Source organism: Felis catus, chromosome B3, assembly GCF_018350175.1.
Source record: "Felis catus isolate Fca126 chromosome B3, F.catus_Fca126_mat1.0, whole genome shotgun sequence".
NCBI classification, from domain to species: domain Eukaryota; kingdom Metazoa; phylum Chordata; class Mammalia; order Carnivora; family Felidae; genus Felis; species Felis catus.
In genome coordinates this window covers 94,957,948-94,978,924 of record NC_058373.1, presented here as the reverse complement: position 1 = coordinate 94,978,924, position 20,977 = coordinate 94,957,948, and the positions used below count along the sequence as shown (strand labels likewise).

The following is a 20,977-nucleotide window of genomic DNA, read 5'->3' as shown; positions in this document are numbered from 1 at the left end:
TGAAAAGTTATGTAATCACTTACTCAGTTACTAGACCCAGAAAAATTCATTTTCTTCCTTGACTCCAAAATTATGAAGTTCAGTCCATGACCTACAAATTAATGGTGAAGAACAGAGGTCAGCAATCTTTTTCTAGAAAGGTCCAAATAGTAAATATTTTCAGCTTTGTAGGCTATGAGGTTTCTGTTGCAACTATCTTAGTCTGCTGTTGTAGTAGGAAAGCTTCCACATACAATGGGCATGACTGTGTCCTAATAAAACTTTATTTATAAAAACAGGATGTGGGCCATATTTTGCCTCAGGCCATGTTGTGCTAAAATCTAACCTAGATTGTTGGAACTCTATTAAGAATTAAAATAGTAACAACGCTGAATTCTTATGGACTTACTAGGAAACTAAGTTAAACCCACAAATAACTGCTATTTGTCTATACAAATATTAATTTATTTTCTATAGACTGAGGTGAAATCTCAGCCTTTCTCTATTTCTTATTCATCTGTATATCTTATTGGGTCCCTGGTTAAGCTGATAATTGTCTGCTAGGATGGTCCAAGTTCTAGAATTAATGCATTAAGATCTTCTGAGATTACTTGAGATAGCTCAAATCTCCTTCCTTACACACAAAATTTTCTGCTGCCATCCCTATTCTGCTTGTGACCTCTTAGAGCTATCTTTTATCTGTTTCTACATTTAAAAAAATTGTTTTGAATAGCTGAGGAGACAATGAAAAAAAACAACTTTAAAAAAATTTGATACACTGAATTTTGGAGTCTCCTGATTATAGGGTCAGTGTGCTTTTTTCTGAAAGGCTGATTGGCTACTATTCACACTGGCCTCAGGCAGGACTGGTTCTTACAGACTGAATTTACTCTCAATGCTGAAGCTTTCTCTCTCAGTTGACTCTTGTGCTTATTGGAAGGGGTATTATATCTGTCCTTGATACGGGTCAAGAAGAAGCATTGCGTTTTGAGCAGTGTGTCAGTAAAGAGACTGTCACTCTAAAAACTGGTGAATTATCTCTTGTACAGACTTTCCCACTTTCTCCTCATAGGCTTTCCTCTTCATTTACAGCACTGGGACTGGAACTAAATGTAGCTAGCATATATCTTTACTGTGGTACTTACAGCCTTAAATTGCTATTGTACTTAGTGAATTTCCCAGAGAGACACTGAACTGCAAAATACTGTGTTTAATCACCACATACCCAGAACATTCCTTAGGAAATATTGGGCTATGCATACTCAGAGAGATACCTAATTCTTTTCATTTGTGCTTTCAGTAAAGGATGGTATTACTGATGGCCTGTATGGTAGGTGTGGCTATATAAATTCCTATTTAGGTATGTAAAAGTTTACCAAGAATATTTTATGCTTAACATTGCCTATTTGAAAATAAGTTTTATTCCTTATATTAAATGTTTTAACTTTAAAATTATTTAATAATTTGGAATTATTTCTTCTGCTCATTTATGTAAATCTTGTATTGCTCAGTGGCTGATGCCGATTTTCTACAAAGGAGACCTATAAATGCAACAATTCGGAAGTGTTGGAGTGGCCAGGCAACTTGTCTGGAATCTGTGTTTGGATAGCTAATATGGCTTTAATTTAGATTGTATGTTTGCAATAATAAAAGAAAAATAGCAAAATTTTCTAAAGATGTCTATACTCACTCTTAAGTAGGTTTGAGAAAATATCAGTTGTCCATATCAAATATTATTGTTTGCATTATTCTTATTATTATCATTTAATTTCAGGTAGCTTAATGGGGATTGTGGTGTTTGGAGCTTAGGACCATTCTGTGTTGTCTTTGATAACAACCATTCAAATAGTCAAAACCCCATACTTGAATGTTTTTAAGGTAAAGATACTTTCAGAAGTCTTACCAAGTGCCATATTAAAATGTGCTGAATGACCTAAGAGAAAAATTGTTAAATTACACAAAAATAAGGCAAAGTTCTTTACAAAAAGACTCCTGAAACTTCTGAAGTCATCTTAATGGAGACAGGAAACCCTCCACAAGAAATGTACACCCTATCGATAGCTCACAACATTGGTATTTTTTCCTTCCATCTGGTATATAAGACCTTTATTTCACAGTCTGTCAGCCCTAAAGAAACTGCCCTTAGTGGAGGAATATTGAGGCTTGGAAATTTAAATTTGAGAGGCAAAGCTAATTGACAGTGCAAGAAGGAATAAAGCCAAGTGTTCTAACATAGCAGAGAGAAATTAAGTATAGTTGTCACCTGCAATTCTGGAATTAATTCATGAAACATAGTGCATATTCAATCCAAAAAAAAAAAAAGTTTTATTCAACAACCACTGTAGGAAAGGAGGTATGGAAGAAATAAAAACAAATAGGGTATAATTCATAATTGATTGTATATCATAGTGAGAATACACTTGAAAACTTTAATAACAGATGAAGTCTAGAGTTGCTTCACAAGCTATCAGAGAAATATAGAAACATATAGAATGAAATGATTGAATCTGGTCAGCAAGAGTTCTATGGAACAGGTGGCATCTGAACTGGATTAAGAATGAGGATTGTATGCCCCTAGATCTTAGAAGAAAATGCATATAATTAGATCTCATTCACTCAAGCAAGAATGACCAAAGAACTTTATCAAGGGGTGAGTATGATCAGATTGGTATTTGGGGAGGGGGGGAGGCTATTCATTGGATGAATCTTCAGAGTTCCAAGAAGAGACAATTAGAGGAAGAATGGTGGAGATATAAAATAGTTTCATTTAGAGATAATGTGAGAGAGAAAACAGAAAATTGTTATTAAGAAGCAAAAAGGCAGTGGGGCTAGGCAGTCCTTCATGGATGTGAATATTAATGTCACTCATGAATGTCATCTGAGAAGTCAATAAAACCTCTTTGCATCTTAGATTCCTTATCTCTCCACTATAGCTTTGGAATATTTTTAAGGAAGAGATTAAAGAAATCGAATGGGAAAAAAAGAACATTAAAACAAAACAAAACACCCTCATTTTGGAGCGGGGGAAGGGAGGGGCTATTTCTTCAGCTGAAGAAATTAATAAGAATCAGATGAGGCACTGGGGAGCACTTTTAACCTCTCCTGTTAAGGGACAATTTAGTCAGTGACCAATACTCTCAAGTCAGCTTAAGAGAGAGTCTGATTGGCATCAGGAAATAAGATAAAAACAGAGAGAGAGACAAACCATAAGGGATTCTTAAATGCAGAGAACAAACTGAGAGTTGCTGGTGGGGTGTTGGGTAGGGGGATGGGCTAAATGGGTGATAGACATTAAGGAGGGCACTTGTTGGGATGAGCACTGCGTGGTATATGCAAGTGATAAATCACTAATTCTACTCCTGAAACCAGTACTACACTGTATATTAAATAATTTGAATTTAAATAAATAAATTTTTAAAAGAGAGAGAGAGAGGTAAAAAAATGTTAAGAGAGAGAGGGAGAGAGAGGGAGAAAGCCTGACTGATATTAGAACAAAGCTATGGACTTGGTCCAGGCCCATATTTACCACTTAATAGCTTTATGACCTTGGGTCTGTCTAGACCTCAAGAATTTTCATCTGTAGAATAAAGGAATCAAGTGGGTAACTGGTTTTAAATGGTGTTCTAATGATAACTAGGGATTTGGGGGAAATATTTTCAAGGGCTACTGAACTGGAGAGAGACAGTAAATAACCAGCTGGAAGTTTTATAAACCCCCCCCCCTTTCTTTTCAGTTTCAATCAGAGATAAGCATGTATCTCTCTTATATTAGGACTTCTATGTAAGATGATATTTGGGCAACAATTCTGATCCAAATTCATGCACAAATGGTATTAACAACACATAGTTGTCAACTGTTTGCTTAGATAAATTCTTTAGTCCCTTCCAAAGTATATTGTTCATTTATGCTTCCAAAATGTTATACTCCAGCTGCTTAGAACATGGCAATGCCACCTTCTGAGTGAGAGACTTTAGGTTGTGGGAGACGTTTGAGAGGACAAACTGATTTAGGATCATTTATAGCTGAAGGGTTGAACAACATCCTTGAGTTTCTGGTTACCAATTAGAGAATCAAGTTTGATGACCAAAAGAAAGGTCACAAGTAGAGCATGGATTTCACAAGCAGTTGCATTAATTAGAAGTGGATGAACTTGTCCACGAAGAGAATATGAAACAAAGGTAAAATATATCCAAGGACATGGTGGAAAAAAGCAAAAAATCATAAAGAAAATTTAAAAAAATGGACATAAGGAAAAAGAGCTCCTCAATTTGTGTGGAAGAAGGAATACCCCGGGGAAAACTTATGTATTTATAGCACCTGTAGGACCTTTAATATCTCTTCATCAGCATGAAGAGGCATGTGAAAGATTTTGTTTGTCCCAGGTACTTTAATATTGATGCATGAATTTTGACAATGGAAGCAGCTCTTATCTTTCTCCTAATGAAAGGATTGTGAATTAAGGGAGAGAGGGTGAGTGGAATAGAGGGGAAGAGAGAGAGAGAAAGAGAGATTTACAAAAAGTAACAATTACACTAATTCTCTTTGCAATGAGATCAGTTGCAATGAGATATGGAATATTTAAAATGCTTTTAGTTAGCTTTATCAGTAAGTTACAAGTTGTTTTGAAAAGCATGAATTGTATCAATGTTTTTGCTACTTATATTTTGGGAGGGCATAAATGCAAAAATTCTGTATTTTCTATAATAGTTCAATAAACTTTAATCATGTTTGTAATTAGAATTTTCTCACATAAATTTGAATATCTGTAATTATGGAAGTAACATTGGATTTATAGGTTTCCCTGTTATTCATCTTAAAATATGCTTCCCCCCCCCACCCCACAAATACCAAAACAAAGTTTCTACCTTACAGGTTATAGTTTAACAGTGGCTAATTTAGCTATTGTAAAATTACCATGTCTTGTGTTGAATATTTTCTTCACTTGGCAGAGTTAAACACTTTTTGAAATTCCTAGATTGCATTAAGATAAGAACAAGTAAGATAAGAACAGATCAATGGGAAATAGGAAAGAATACCCAATTTATGCTTCCTATACTCTTCGTCCTTTTATAAATGCAAGCAATGAGGGCATAGGAACTATTTGAATTTTAAATGACTAAATATAGGTTTATCTAATCTTATGAGGACTAAACACTATTAGTTAGTTTCATAATTTGCATTTAAAATTATAATAACTATCAATAATTTGGTTACTAGAGTTAAAGATGACAGTCTACCCATTAATTGATGAAAAATAAATTTCTCCATCAAATTTATGCTTAAGAATAGAATATAGGCTAGGGTATATTATTTAAAGCTATGATATAAAAACTTACTCTGGATCTTTTGCTTAGAGAAGAGGATAGAGTTATGGGAAATAACATTATATTTACTATTTATGTGATTATGACCACACTTCATAATTTTGTGTTTGTAGGTGACACTACCAATCTACCATTATCAGGTGAGGAACAGAGAAATGAATAGAAGTAGCCGTGGAGACTAGATCCATAGACTAATAGTTTGATCATCATTTTGCTCTTGTGGAAGCAGATACTCTAGAATCCTAGATCTTCTAGCATCCGCTAGAACAATTAGTATAGTGAGTTAACTTGTGTGCAGCATGTAGGTTTCATTTTACATATTAGAATGTCTTAAATCAAAGCTATCTCTTTTAAGATCTCCAAAGTAGAAATTAGAACTAATGTTAATGCAAAGAACTTTCCCCAAAGAATATGCTTACAAATGAATACATTTTTTTAGTAAAAGGACCTTATTAATTTTCAGTCTTAATTTTTCATCCTTCATTGTGGCATATCAGTGAGGTTAGGAAAGAGATTAAATACATTTAGAAAATCATTACAACTGGAATTTTGGTGATATGGTTTTGGAAAATTTATAAATTTTGAATATCTAGTTTTAAAATAAAAGATGATTGGGGCAGGTTCCCAGACACCTACTTTGTAAAACATTTTTAAAAGATTTCTAAATGTCTCATTTATTGGCATAGTTTTTAAATATTGAGGCCATTTATAGATTACCTAATACGTTTCATTTTATAGAGAGGGAAATGGACCCCAAAGCTTAGGTACTTTCTTAGTTCCTATAGCCACATTATGAATTAAGCTTACAATCTCAGATGCAAAGTCCAGTATAAGAGTTTGCAGCATGCTATAAAATGTCATATCACCTTACATTAAATGGCTATTTCCCTTTACTATCTCAGTGATTCTGAATTTGACAAGGGCCTTGCATGAAAGGGTCACTAAAGGAGGTCTTAAAATATTCCAGAAGAGATTCAGGTAACCTGGTTGGATCATATGCCATGCCCTCTGTTGATGATGGAACACACCTTTCTCTCCTGCTCTGAGAACACCACTCCAAAGAGTGGTAGGATGTTAGGTTCCATTTACCAGTCTTATATTCCACTCACAAAAGCAGAGTGAGGCCTTACCTTATTCTAACCAAGGCACACAGCTTGAACAGTATTCATGCTGTTTCACTTTCAATGTTATGCTAGGTTAAAAATCCTCTAGTGCAGCTCAACATCGTTATACTTATCCTAGCTTCCTGAGAAGAGTGGACCCAGGGTTTGGGTATTTAAAATACTACTTTAACCACACCTGGGGTCTGAGTGGCATAGTTTAAATAACCATACCCCTAGAATATACATTAAAACTTACAGCATATAAACATAAATCACATTGTTTATAGTGAAGCATTTTTTAAAAAAAATTATATTGCAGCTTAATAAAAGCAGAAAAATGCATGAAATGCAAGCATGCAGCTTAGAGAGTGCACATATATATATACACAAAATAGAATAAACAAAACATTACCATATGTGGAAGATTAAAAGTAAATTATAGACCACATAACATAGAATACCTACTTACAAGAAGTAATAATCTATGATGTTTGGAGTTTTTATTATATTCTAGTTGCTGGGCTAAGTACTTTAAAATGAGTACTTCATTGAATCCTTAGAACACCCCTTGAAGTACGTACTGCTGTGATTATATCCATTTTACAGATGAGAAACTTGAGCTTTAGAAAGCATAAGTAACTTTACTAGGCCTCAGAGTTTCTAAGTAGCACAGTAAGGTGTTGAATAGAGGTCACTTATGGCTGCCTTTTATATAAAACACATACCCTCTGAATAGAATGAGCTCACGAAATGAGATTTCAGACTCCAGAGACAAACTGTGAGAAATGTATTTTCAATGATTGAATTCATTTCAGAATTTTCAAATCATAATGTGTTTGCCTTTCATTCATCTTTGACTAAACAATTGGAGCCTAAGAAGACCTGTTGGTGAAAGTCAACCTAAGAGGCCGTTTAGAACCAGGACTGAAAGCTTTAGAAAAGGGGACATGGCAGTGATTTGCAGGGAAACTGAAGAATTGAGAATGCTGGACTCCCCTCAAGTACATGACAGGTAAATAAGTCAGAATTTCCCCAAGTTTAGAGATCTTCCATCAGTGATGACTAGATTAAAAAGATGTGAAATGTGAAGCATATCATTGCACTTTAAAGAAAGGCTGTTGTGCACAATATGAAATATACTGGTAATTTAAATATGTGAAGTAGAAAAAATAAAATGACAGGCAGTTCAAATGTCTGCATCTAAAATGGATTTCGTGTGAATTACAGTCCACTATAAATGAAACATAAGTAGTCCACTTTTACCGAGTCTGTCTAAATAATACTTGTAAACAAAATATATTTAGTTGACATTTAAGCAGAAATATCCTTGCTTAGGAATAAAATGCAATGTAAAACCGTATTAATAATATGGTACTCTATTCACACTCATATATGAGCTCAGAACGAGTTATGTCTCATTCCAATCAATGGCATTATATGAGTTTTTATTTGGTTTTAAAATTGGGCTCATATTTTTATTGTATCATTCTATACTTCTGCAGACTGGCAGAAGGGACCATAAAGTGCAATCATTCATTGGGAGAATATTTGTTAATAAAGTGTTCATGTGTAATAAAAAAGAAACCTATTTTTTAATTGACCAGTTAGTTACCTACTAACAGATCTGTTAATTAAGCCTCATTTGCTGTAAAGAACATGTGGCCTTGATCTGTTGATGGAACATTGTGTTCACTGGTTGTTTCATCTTGCTCTTGACAAAGCGTGAAAGAGCCAGCTTCATTTTATGTCAAAATGTTTATTAAAATGGTAGTAGTGTCTATTTCCACAGGATAAGGCATATTCAGTGATACACAATCAGTGGTGTAATTAGGGAATTTGTAAACCACAGGCATTGTGCAGCGTGATCATTTACAAGGGGCCTAACAATGTCACATGGATTCTACAAGTAGACAAATGGCCTTTTTATTATAGAAGCAAATTGATTTTTCTAGCCATTCCACATTGAAGAGTTTACCACTGTGAGCAACAGTTGCTCTAGAAAATAAAATAAATTGTGGATTGCTTTAAAGCATCTTTCTTTTGCTATGCTTTCATAAGATGCATTTGATATATAATTTATAGTTTATCATCCTTTTAATTTAGAATTCCATCATCCACAGAAAAGCAATCACATAATTAACATGATCAGATAGCTCCTTTTTACTTACTGGTCCCTGGTTTTCATGGCAACACCCTGACCTTTGTGAAAATGGACAGCACTGACATTTTGTCATTCTCATAAGGGAGGAACAGATGTATTAGGAATGTCCAAGCCCCTTTATTTCATAGAAACAGAATGAGAGCTGGGATATCTGTATTATGTGCCATTTTAGGATAATATCCAAACACACTGATCAAATTATTGTGTCTAATGAAAGAAATCTGCAACCTTCTTTCCTTGGTTGGCAGTGGGGGATGCCTTTGTTCGGATTTTTAAAAAGTTCATTGCTGTCCATTTCCAAAATGTTATCTTCTTCAAACAGTGTTTTCATCTGAAATGCATATGTATCTCCAATAGAACTGATAATGGCAATGTGATATATATATATATATATATATATATATATATATATATATACTTTAAAAATATTTCTTTGATTCTGTGTGTACCCATGTTCAATACTTGAGACATCATGGGTATGAATAAAGCAAGATCTTTGCCCTCAATATAGAAATATATGTATAACAATAAAATACAGTCATTGATACCACACCAGTAAAAGGCACTGATAAGAAAACATAACATATAAACATATATGGAGTGTTTACTATATGCTAGACGTTGTGCTCAAGATTTTGTATGTATTCTACTGTTTAGTCCTAAAAAAATGTAGTTGGTACTATTATGCTACTTTATTTAGAGTAAACGAGACAGTGGTTGGACAACTTTCCCAAGGTCACGCACCTAGTAGGTGGTAGAGTAAGGATCTGAAATTAGGCTGCCAGCCCTGAGCCTTGCTCTTCACAAGTGTACAACTCAAAGTACTTCACAGTTCAGGGATACTCCAGTGTGCATTGTGCCATTGTATCTTTAAATTATCATTAAATTCTCAAAATGACCTAAAATTGGACAGCTGGAAAGTGGGCTGGGTTAAGCCCAAGTCACATTCTAATTTTGTACCTTAAATCTCTCCTAAACTCTCCACATCTACCAAAAAAAGCCATCAGATTTAAAAATAATTATGAGCAATTACCAGTTACAAAGAATCCTCTCTATTTATCATTTTCTGTAATGCATAGTGCATTTTTGAAGGTAGGGAATGGCCTAATTTATCTCTCTTGCCCTCAGTTTTAAGCATATTTATCTTTTGAAGGAGCTCTAAAATGTGTGTTAAAATGAATTGGTGTTAGCTCTAAAATAACACATAAGTTTTCATACATGCTGTTCTGCTTTTGTTATTCCCAGGATGTTTTGCTATTGATTTAAGGGATAGTGCATTTATGCACACATATAAATGTATTTGGATAAACTGTTTTAAGAGCGAGTAGGCAAGGACACAAATATGTTACAGAACAGAAGAATTTCAGGAATTTGGGAATCTCTGAGTTAACTTTAAACTATAATACTCTCTCTCTCCTCCTTGTTATTTTTAGTTTCTGTAACAAATGTTTAGAGTGCAATATTCAACTTTTAAAGGTAAAAATCTAAATTGATTTCTTACGCCCAAATAACTGTTTTTCAGTTTTACTCTACATTATTTAAAAAAAAATTTTTTTTCAACTTTTATTTATTTTTGGGACAGAGAGAGACAGAGCATGAACGGGGGAGGCGCAGAGAGAGAGGGAGACACAGAATCGGAAACAGGCTCCAGGCTCTGAGCCATCAGCCCAGAGCCTGATGCGGGGCTCGAACCCACAGACCGCGAGATCGTGACCTGGCTGAAGTCGGACGCTTAACCGACTGCGCCACCAAGGCGCCCCAACTCTACATTATTTTTAAAAAGACATACAAAAATGAAATGGAATTTACATAATAACATAGTTAAGTTAAAGAATTGATCCCGTTTCCCAGAAATGATGTTATAGATTATTATTTTTTATAAAATAACCCAGTCATATTTTAGTGAAGATCTTAGTTCTTTATTTGATGGTTTGACTCTTGTAATTCTTTCTTATTACAGCAAAAAAGAAAGTGCTTCTTTTGCAGTCCTTATTTCTTCCAACATTCTCAAATCTAGCCCAGATGCCTACCTTGTTGAAATTTTATCATAATTTGAGTCACTAGGAAGCAGAACTATCTTGCTCCTAGTTTTTTAGTTTTTTTTTTTAAGTTTTTTACATGTGAGACTTTACATACTTAATCAGTGACCATCAGCTATTTCTATATTTCACTGCTTGAGTAACACATACAGTAAGTCAGGGGAAGGGAAGTTAAACACAGAAACAAGGGAAACTTTCATATCTTTTTCCAAAGAGGTGAGTAGAAAATTCTCTTTTTGACACAGATTTATCTTAATGATTCTTCGAAGATTAGAATCAGGTTAGAATCAGGTTAGAAAACCAAATTACATGAAGATCAGAACAATGCAAGATACTCGAAAACTACATTTAACCAAATGCTACATGAGCAACCTTAGGTTAAGTTCCTATTCACTTATGTATTTATGAGGCAGCAAGAATGGAACCCATGTTTCTTTGCAACTGGACTTGTAGCTTGTGTAGCAGGGAAAATATGAATGCCACTTAGAGAATGATTTTCTATTTTGTTCTTTCATCTTACACTTTGTGTTCTATTGAATCCCTCAGAGACTATTCTTGTGCCATAGCAACACCTGCTGGGAGAGTGAAGTTGGAACAGCCACACTGTTGCCTGCCAAAGTTGTTTTCCTGATTGAATGGCACGGCATGTCCTCCATCTTCCAATACTAAACCCTCCAGAGTTGCTACCCTCCAAGATCCTGCCTCTCCCCATATATTCCAAATAACTAACAATACCATTGTAATAAGATTTTCTAAAAGTCTTTCAGAAGTAAGCAATGTATATGTATATGTATGTGTGCTTGCAGGTACATTTCCCCTTAGAATTTCCAAATGCAAATGCTGGGGTACTGAAACCTCATGTTTGTTTTTCACACGTTCTTTCTTCTGGTTTTATTGCTAGACTTGCAAAATCTTGTCAATTCTGTTTTGTTTGCATCTCATAACTTATTGTAGGTGAGTCAGTAAAAAAAATGTGTGTCAGTGCAAAATTTTTTAAAAAGGCAATTTTTTATTTACAGAGTGTGATAAGAGAAGTATTTATGTGTATTCATATCATGGACAAAAACAGTAGGCTTACCATCTGGCGTAAGGAAACGTTTAAAAATAAGTGCGTGTTTCATATATGATTTACCCACGAGGCTATAAGTAATACAAGTCTTAGAATATGGGTCCCCAAGGACATTCTATTGTAGAGCCAAATAGCCTCTTCTTTACTGCTAATAGAAGAAAGCCATAACATGGACAAATTACTCAATACTATCAAATGCTTCTGATATTTTACCTCCCTATATCATTACTGTGACCAAATTAAAATCTAGGAGAATTGCTAACTTTATAGGAACCAATTGGATTGTTGTGGTTTTTTTAATTAAAAATTGAAAGTGTTAGTTCATGTGTGAAAAATGATCTTGAAATTCATACACTTTATAATTAAGCCTTGGATCATCAAGAGGTGATTATTCATCAATAGTTTTCTTACTTTGGTTACTTAGTAACTGTCATTGGTGCTCTATGAATCACTTAAGAATTTATCAAGCACCTCTGAAATACTTATTTTTTTTTCCTCTGAAATACTTTAAAATGTAACATGGTGTGGGAGCTCCTGAGGAAGTAGATAAAACCTGGTGCTGACCCCAGGACATCTGAGCTACTTTGTAAAGGAGAGAGGCATTTTGTTCTGGCATATGTAGAATGAATTGGATATGCTGTAATTCGGAGACATGGAGAATGAATAAGAGACACAGAATTCAAAAAGACTTAAGGGAACAAGAAACTTAAATTGGGCCTTAATACAATGGTGGATGATTGGATGGGTATTATGAGGGTAACATCATTTCTGGAGAGAAGGAAGGAAGATAATGAGCCAAGTATATTAAAAGAACCCAAAGACCTGGCTACATTGAATAGAGGACTTTTCACAGAAAAATTGCAGCTTAATAAAGTTTGGCAGGTAAGGGGCAAAACAAGCAATGGGATTTAGACCTCTATCCTAGAAAACAAGTAACTACTGAAGATATTTGAATGGTGGAATGACACGTTTTACTAAAGACTAAGGAGGGGAAACATTAATCAATGAGATTTTAGTAATTCATTTGTAAGGGGGAAGAAAATCCAGAAGGAAGTGCATCATTCAATATATTTGTATTATATGACATTGCATTAAATTATATTAAAATGTTGCTCAGAGAAGTTCTGCATATTTTAAAACAAACTACAAAAACATTCTATGTGCTACATATCCTATAATTCACATATTGTCTATCTCTGTGATTTTACAAAATAGGAATTGTTTCCAATAAGTATCCATTGGTGATTTCTATTCCTTTCATGGGAAATGAACTATAGAATGTTGCTGTCTTTCATCAAACATTATGTTCCCGGTCATGGTCTCTTAAAGGAGGCCAGTATCAGCAGGTTCATTCATAAGTGAGAAGTCTTTAGAATGCTGGATTTCTTTATCACCTTGAAAATCTTTTAAGCACATCTTACTAAATATTTAGTAATTGGCACATATTAATTAAGCTTATTAGTTTAAAAGTATTTTGGTGGCTTGGATTGGAATTAGCTTTAAATGAAGAAAAATTCTCGAAATTCCCTTATATAGTCACATGAATATTCCCCAATGGCCATAGACCTCACTTTCTTATATGTTTCATGTATTAAAGCAGTTATTCCTCCTTTCAGTTGTGTGTTCATATCAGCTGTGAGGTTTATATTACATTAGATTAGAAAATTTCCAATATTAGGGTATGGAAGTTTTAAAATATAGATTACAATAATTATATCATTCTCACTTATATTGGGTATACTTTTTTGAGTGGAAGAGAAATGAGACATGCTGACAATTTCACTTAACTAATAGTTTATCTTGCTTTTCCTTAGTCCATTGTGAGAAGTCATTACTGATATGCCGTCAGTGAGTGTTGCAATTGCAAGCTATTTAGTTCTGTATGTCCGTGTAAAATTATTTTGTGATTTCTTATAACTTCACATTTTGAATATATCTATGTGCCCATCTCATACTTATAAAGCTAATCTGTAATATGTTAGCAAAAATGAGATTGAGGACTGCTGATGTGGACGCTGAGAAAGCACTGAAGTGTGATAGAATATCTTTACTTTAAAATTATGTGGTCTGAAATAAGGATGTTACTAACCTTGGCGTCTCAATCAGTAGATCACCAAGGATGAAACTCACATCCAGTTTATAGTAAATTTTTAAAATTCACATGTTGTTTTTGAAGGTTACCAAAACAAAAACAACAAACAAACAGAGTTGATTCATTTGAATTAGTTATATCTACAAATTCGGTATTTACTTGAGTCTTTCTTATATTCCTTTATATACATCCAGTCAACTTGAGAATTCCTGAAGTGTGACCTCTAGGGGTCACTTTTATAAACACACATTTTTCTGATTTTTTTTTTAATGTTTCAAATACAGATTATACATATTACTTTAAAACATACATAGGTGTTATAAACGATTTCTCCCTAAAATTCAAGTATAATTAAATAATGACATAGCTATTTTAGGATTCTTGAAAAATGGGAGTCTGGTTGTCCTCCTGGAGAAAACTCTACTTACTACTTAGTTTATTATGGTTTTTATGTTAAAGGAAATATATTTTTTCTTTTAATATCTCTTATTAAAACACACTATAAATAGTTATGTGTTTTAAACCATTGTCTGTAATTAGCATATTCTGATGTCTTTGTTTCAGATCACATGATATTTTCTCATATAGTTCAGATGAACTAACCTTCCCCTGCATTCTTGTGAGTGAGAAAATAGGCCAGTCATTTTCTGAGTAATGACTAAAGATTAAATTTCGTCAGCTTCCTTCCTACTGAAGAAATAAAATCATTTGAATTTTCGATATTTGTTTTATTTCACGGTCTGTGATACTATGGAAATGTTGACAGAAAACCAGTTTGAATTACTTGTCACATATTTATTGTTTAGAATGAGAAACTTTGGTGTCATATCATGCTTTTCAAGTTTCTCTGATTATAGCATCTTCCACAGTAGCATTTCAGATAGCACAAATCAAAATAGGGGCATGTATAACCTATATGTCATAGAAGTTACCTTTGTGTTTTTACCAGGAGGGAATTTTTTTCTACTGAGTACATTATGGATAAATGTGGATCTCAGAGGGGCAGACATTTCCCTTTTTTCTACTTAGTTTGATGCTTTCACTGGAGACGATGTTTCAAGAAAAAATAATTCAGTTGATTAGCAAAAGGATGGAAAAAACATCATGACATAATTAAATGGCATGTCCTCAAGCTAGCTCTTTCTGTTGTATTTGTTTTGTTTCGTTTTGTTTTGTTTTAATTTACAGCTTATATATTTGAATTTTTAAATGAAAGGTGAAAGAAAAGATAAACTGGTGGGTCCTTTTTTTGACTCTCAACTTTCTCACACACCCACACACTTCTCAAGATATACCGCATCTGAAATCCATGCTAACAATATATTTTGCAGAAGATTCTGCTACTTGTATGGGCTATTAATTATAGAAGTAATACTACATTTCATGATTTATCACTTTTATAATATTCATGATTTGTCTCTATTATGTTTATTTCTATTATACTCATAGCCTTTTATCTTCTTATCTTTTACCCTTTTTGCCCTCTCTCCCTCCCTTCCTTCTTCAATGTCATGACTTCCTGGTCTCTGCCAAGCAGGAAAGCAGGGTACTTTAGAGATAGAATAAGATACTCTGTCTTTGAGGAGCTTGTCTGTTTAGGGGCATAGAAGTGGGAGAAAATGTAAGGCAAAGCCACAAGTACAGGTCAAACAAATATACAGTGTAATATGTGTTCAGGAAGAGTGAGCAATCAACCCAGCCTTAGTGGTAGGCAGTTATCAGAAAAATGATAATATTTGAACTGAATCTCAACACATGAGGCAAGCAGGAGCTACTAGAATTCAGCAAGGGCCAGACATGCTGAACATAGAAAAGAAGTGCTTGTTCAAGGGCACTGAAGTTCACCAGTCAGTGAAACTGCAAGAGAATGAGTGTTAAAGGAGTAAGCGTTTCTCAGACTGTGTTGAACAGAATGCTATGTCCAGGTGATACATTTGTGTTATTCAAAAATGGAGTTTTTATCAAATGAGCTTTGGAAAATTGGTTGCATTAACATTTTAGATTTCTCTGAGCTTCTTGGAACCTATGATGTACTAATATGCATTGTCCATATTGTAGAAGAATGAAAGATGAAGGGAAATATACAAAGAAAGTAAAATTCATCAATAATCCCACACTCAGAGGGAACCACTATTAGTGTTTTGGTACAGTTCCTCCTGGATTTTCTTTTCCTCTAGATTTTTCCTGTATAAGCCTCCTATTCTCCTCTAAATCAGTGCAAAATTGCCTCCCTTTCTTAATTTGTACATTCAGTCTAACATGTTTTACTGAGTTCTTACTATGTGTGAAATAGAGTGCTGGATACTAACAATATAAAGGTATATTTTCTTCCTTTCAAGAAGCTCCTTGCTAACATTCACCAGCATATGTCTTTTTGATATAAAATTTTGATACTACTGTTTATAGTGCTCAGTAACATCTTTTACTCAATCATAGTGATAACAGCTATTCATACTATTCACTAGAATGTTTTTTCTTAGCAATCTCAGCATCTTTATCAATAAATGTAGGTGTATTACATCATCATCTAAAAGGCTGCATCATATTTTATAATGTGACTGTACCACCATTTATTTAATGGATCCGTCAGGCTGTTTTCAATCTTTTTTTAAAAAATTAAAACAGTATTATGAGCACTCTCAGTGAGTACTGTAGTTTTCACAGTGACATGAACAAAATTGTATTTAAAATGATAACGCTTATAGCAGGGTAGTAGGAAGCCTGGAAGAATTAGACTGGTGACAGAGACCACTTATTGTAGTGTCACAAGAAGAGAAAATGATGAATTCTACTGAGAAGTCTGCCTCTAGCCAGGAAAAGAAATAGGCAGATATGAGAGACATTTTTGATAGAGGAAACAACGCAGCTGATTAGAAGTGGTGAGCAAGAGGAAATGGTAAAACAAAATTCTGTAGCTTTCAGTTAGCAGATGAGGTGTGTTGATAACTACCAACTATGTCAAGAAATAAACAGTGCTTTGGTTTGGGATTTGAAAGACTTTGGGGATATAGAAGTAGGCTATAATCATAGACTGAAAGAGCCTTGGGATAAAGTTAGAATTTGTGTTATCAACATATAAAAGAGAGAAATTCATGAGAAAAAGTGAGATCTTGTAACAAGAAAATTTATAGTAATAATAAGAGAGTTGACTGAAGAATTCTAAAGAATGGAAAATTTAATGTGGAGAGAGAAGACAAGCCTATGAAAAATGTGGGAAGTTGTAAGGTCTTCCTGGCCAAGAAAGTTGCAAAGAAAGATTCACTCTGATTTCAAGATTTAAAAGCCTCATGGAAGAGATGGAAACAATATTTTAGTTGAATGTTGCTGTTTAGCAAAAATTGGGCTAATTTATTTTAAAAATCTATTTTTAAGTCATCTAGATTAAAATTGAGTCTTACATTTATGTAATTTTGATTTTGTAGGGAGGAAAGTTTACCTAAATAAATAACATAAATAAATTTATAAAGGGAGTTTTTGAACTATGTAGCATGATAGACAACAACAAAAAGTTATATAGCTAGTCCATTATGCATTTTGTATCAGAATGGCCTAATGTAATAAGGTCTCTGAATATTCTTCTTACTAATTCAGGAAATACACTTTCATTTAGCACCACTTCTTTCCTTAACGTTCTACTATTTGTTTTTAGGGTCATAACATTAATAACCTTGGAGCTTATAAAGTACAAATTCTTATTTTCAAAAATGAAGAAATTAATACTCAGAGTGATTAAGGTTGGCCAAGGTCATGTGACTTATTTTTGGAAGAGATGGGAGGAATATTTCAAAAACTAATACTCCATTGAATAATCTTTTAATTTATCATTTATTTTCTTTTATTTCATGTAGATTTATCAGAATTTGGAGATATGTTTGGATAGCTATATTTTATAAGCAGTTTTGACTTATACATATGAAGTATTCCAATATAGACAGAGATTTTGAAGATAACTATAGATCTGTAAGATATAAGATAGATAAGGTCATTTGCAAAGGGTGTGTAATTTACCATTTTAAATTCTACCTTGGCTCTTTTTATTGTCCCTGAGACAGTGACCAAGAGATGGGCAGGTAAAATTGGTCCATTTTGTCCCTAGGAGCACAGAGGCCATGAGCAGGAGGAGTGGGGTCCAGTGTTAGCTCAAGTTATTCATTCCAGACACCATAGTTTACTGGAGGCTCAACATTGGCCAACTGCTCTAAATTAGCCTCAATTTGAATTTTGATCAAATCAAAGTGTTTTTCCTCTCTTATTCTCAATGTTTTCATTTGTTAAATTTTAATATTAAATATTTAATCCTTAGGATTATCAAGGAAGTAAAATGCCAAACCTCTAATTATGCCTGGCACATAGTAGGAGCACAATTAATGTTAAGTGCAGATATTGTTGCTGTTATTCCGTATGCTTTCTCATGGAGGGTGAATAAATATTACATCTTCCCGATCCTTTTATAAGATGCCGCTTAGAATTGCATCATTCCCTTGTGGTTCATTTCAAAAAGAATAAATTATTGGGGCGCCTGGGTGGCTCAGTCGGTTGAGCGTCTGACTCCGGCTCAGGTCATGATCTCGCAGTTCGTGAGTTCGAGACCCCTGTCAGGCTCTGTGCTGATAGCTCGGAGCCTGGAGCCTGCTTTGGATTCTGTGTCTCCCTCTCTCTCTGCCCCTCCCCCGCTTATGCTCTGTCTCAGTCTCTCAAAAAATGAATAAATGTTAAAAAAAATTTAAAAAAACTAATTATTTAACTAAGTAATTTAATTTTTTAATATTTACAGAAGTTAATCAAATAATTGATCATGTAAGTTTTAAAAATGTAGCCATTTAAAAATATATTTTATTGCCAAATTCTAGAATGTATATATCTGCTTCAAGAAAGTGGTGGTTAATGAAGTCATATGATTTTTGTCTTTCTCTGACTGACTAATTTCACTTAGCATAATACCCTCTAGTTCCGTCCACATAGTTGCAAATGGCAAGATTTCATTCTTTTTGATTGCTGAGTAATACTCCATCTTCTTTATCCATTCATCCATTAATTCATATGAGTCCTTTAAGAGACAAAACAGATGAACATAAGGGAAGGGATACAAAAATAATATAAAAACAGTGAGGGGGACAAAACAGAAGAGCCTCATAAATATGGAGAACAAACTGAGGGTTACGGGAGGGGTAGTGGGAGGGGGGATGGGCTGAATGAGTAAGGGGCACTAAGGAATCTACTCCTGAAATCATTGTTGCACTATATACTAACAAATTTGGATGTAAATTAAAAAAAATAAAAATAAAATTAAAAAAAATTAAATGCAAGGAAGTGGTGGTTAATATTTCATATTTTTTTCTAATTTCTAAGATGTGTGCATTATTTAAGTAACTTTTTTAAAAATAAGAAGCAAATGAAGGAATTAAATGAAAGGAAAAAAACCTGAAGATACTTAAATAGCAAGATAATTAACTTCCCTATCACTTTGGACTCAAATTTATTTTCCTCTATGTGTAACAAGAGCGATAACAGTTCAACGTTAAGTTGAAAAATAATTTAAAAACTATGTTTGTTTTTGTTCTCGGGCACTGAAACACAGTAATGCCAAAAGGAAGAATAAAATCTTTGCCTTTTTATCCATATATGCAGTGATACCTCTAAAGGAAGCACATGATGTTTCCCAGAAGGGTAGAATTATTCCTATATTTCTGGTTATTCTTATTCTGGCATTCTAAGTTAGCCTTTGTTTTTTGATAGACATTTTAATTGCCCAAATACAATGGATTTCATATATGTTTGTATAAGAAATAAAAGTCTTCAGAGGAATAGGTAATGTTTCTAAAACAACACACTGAAAAGTATTTGCCTCTTACTGGTTCATACTTTTCACTAAACCCTAACATAAATATATTCCAGCACAGTAAATTTCACGTAAAATGAATGTCTCATAAATATCTTCAGTAAACTAAAAAATTAGCTTTACTTGAAAAAATTACAATTATTTTATTGTTGAAATATGTTCTCGAAAATTCACTTAAAATTAATTCCACAGAAATAGGGGCAAATTGTGACAAACTACTTACAGTTATCTCAAAATGTCTTAAAAGGAAATTATGTGAAATTAAAATGTTAAAAATATTAAAAGTCCAAAAGAGAAGAATATAGTGGATTGTCACAGTGTGACATTCTAAGTCTGTTGTTGCATTCCATTTCCATCAGGGAGAAAACAAACCCTAAATGTTAGCAATTTGGCAACATTTTGTACACCAGAGTCAAAATTTCTGATTTTCTATCAGAGGTTCTTTGTTTTCCTTTTCCTATTACTTGCGTTTACTGTGCCTGCTAAGTCGAAAATATCTCTTATCCCTTTCTTAGAGCATCTTTGGGTAAGAGATAACAACATAGGAAACAAGACTGAAAAGCTGGATCCTACCCTCAGCAAGCAGGATCACTCTTCTATGAAATGCAGATGTTAAAAACCCAGCCAATGACTGATCATGACAAGTCATTGAGTAGATTGTTCTTATGTTGACCGTTCATGTTCCAATTTAGTGCTTTATTTATTTTGCTAATGTTGTTTAAATACCTCATCTGTGAGAGTCATAGGAAAACAATTCAGAATTCTTTTAAGTGAGAGTATGTGCCACTTACTCCCAAGGTCTCTATTATTTTTGTCATCTGAATTGTCACACTTCTTCAACCAGCAGAAATTGTTTCCTTATGATTTTCTGTGTTTGGATATGCTTTACCAGTTTATACTAACCTTGAAAAATTTTCTTTTTCCCATTTCAAGTTCCACCCAATCTGACTGTTCCACAGGAAAAATCACCTCTGGTCACCAGAGAAGGGGACACAATAGAACTGCAGTGTCAAGTAACTGGAAAACCTAAACCCATCATCCTCTGGTCTAGAGCGGATAAAGAAGTTGCAATGCCTGATGGGTCAATGCAAATGGAGAGCTATGATGGAACACTGAGGATTGTGAATGTATCTAGAGAAATGTCAGGAATGTACAGGTGTCAGACCAGCCAGTACAATGGATTTAACGTGAAACCAAGAGAAGCCTTGGTGCAGCTCATCGTGCAATGTAAGTAATGTTTTTGTCTGTTTCTACTGGGGACAAAAGGAAAGAAAGGATGTGATGATTCAGCTAGTAAAATGAGGTGAATTTTGGTGTCGGATTAGGATAAAATATTTCTATATTGTCACTACCCTATTTAAATTATAGTTT

General features: G+C 33.9%; 1 protein-coding gene across 2 annotated transcripts in view; it reads left to right on the top strand.

Annotated features, from left to right (window-relative positions):
- The window catches only part of MDGA2 (MAM domain containing glycosylphosphatidylinositol anchor 2), an 852,594-nt gene that overhangs the window by 634,356 nt on the left and 197,261 nt on the right, over positions 1-20,977 (top strand). For both annotated transcript variants that reach the window (XM_023255671.2, XR_002743071.2), the window contains exon 8: positions 20,540-20,833. In XM_023255671.2, coding sequence (XP_023111439.1) covers positions 20,540-20,833 — 294 coding nt within the window. The remainder of the gene's footprint in view (positions 1-20,539; positions 20,834-20,977) is intronic.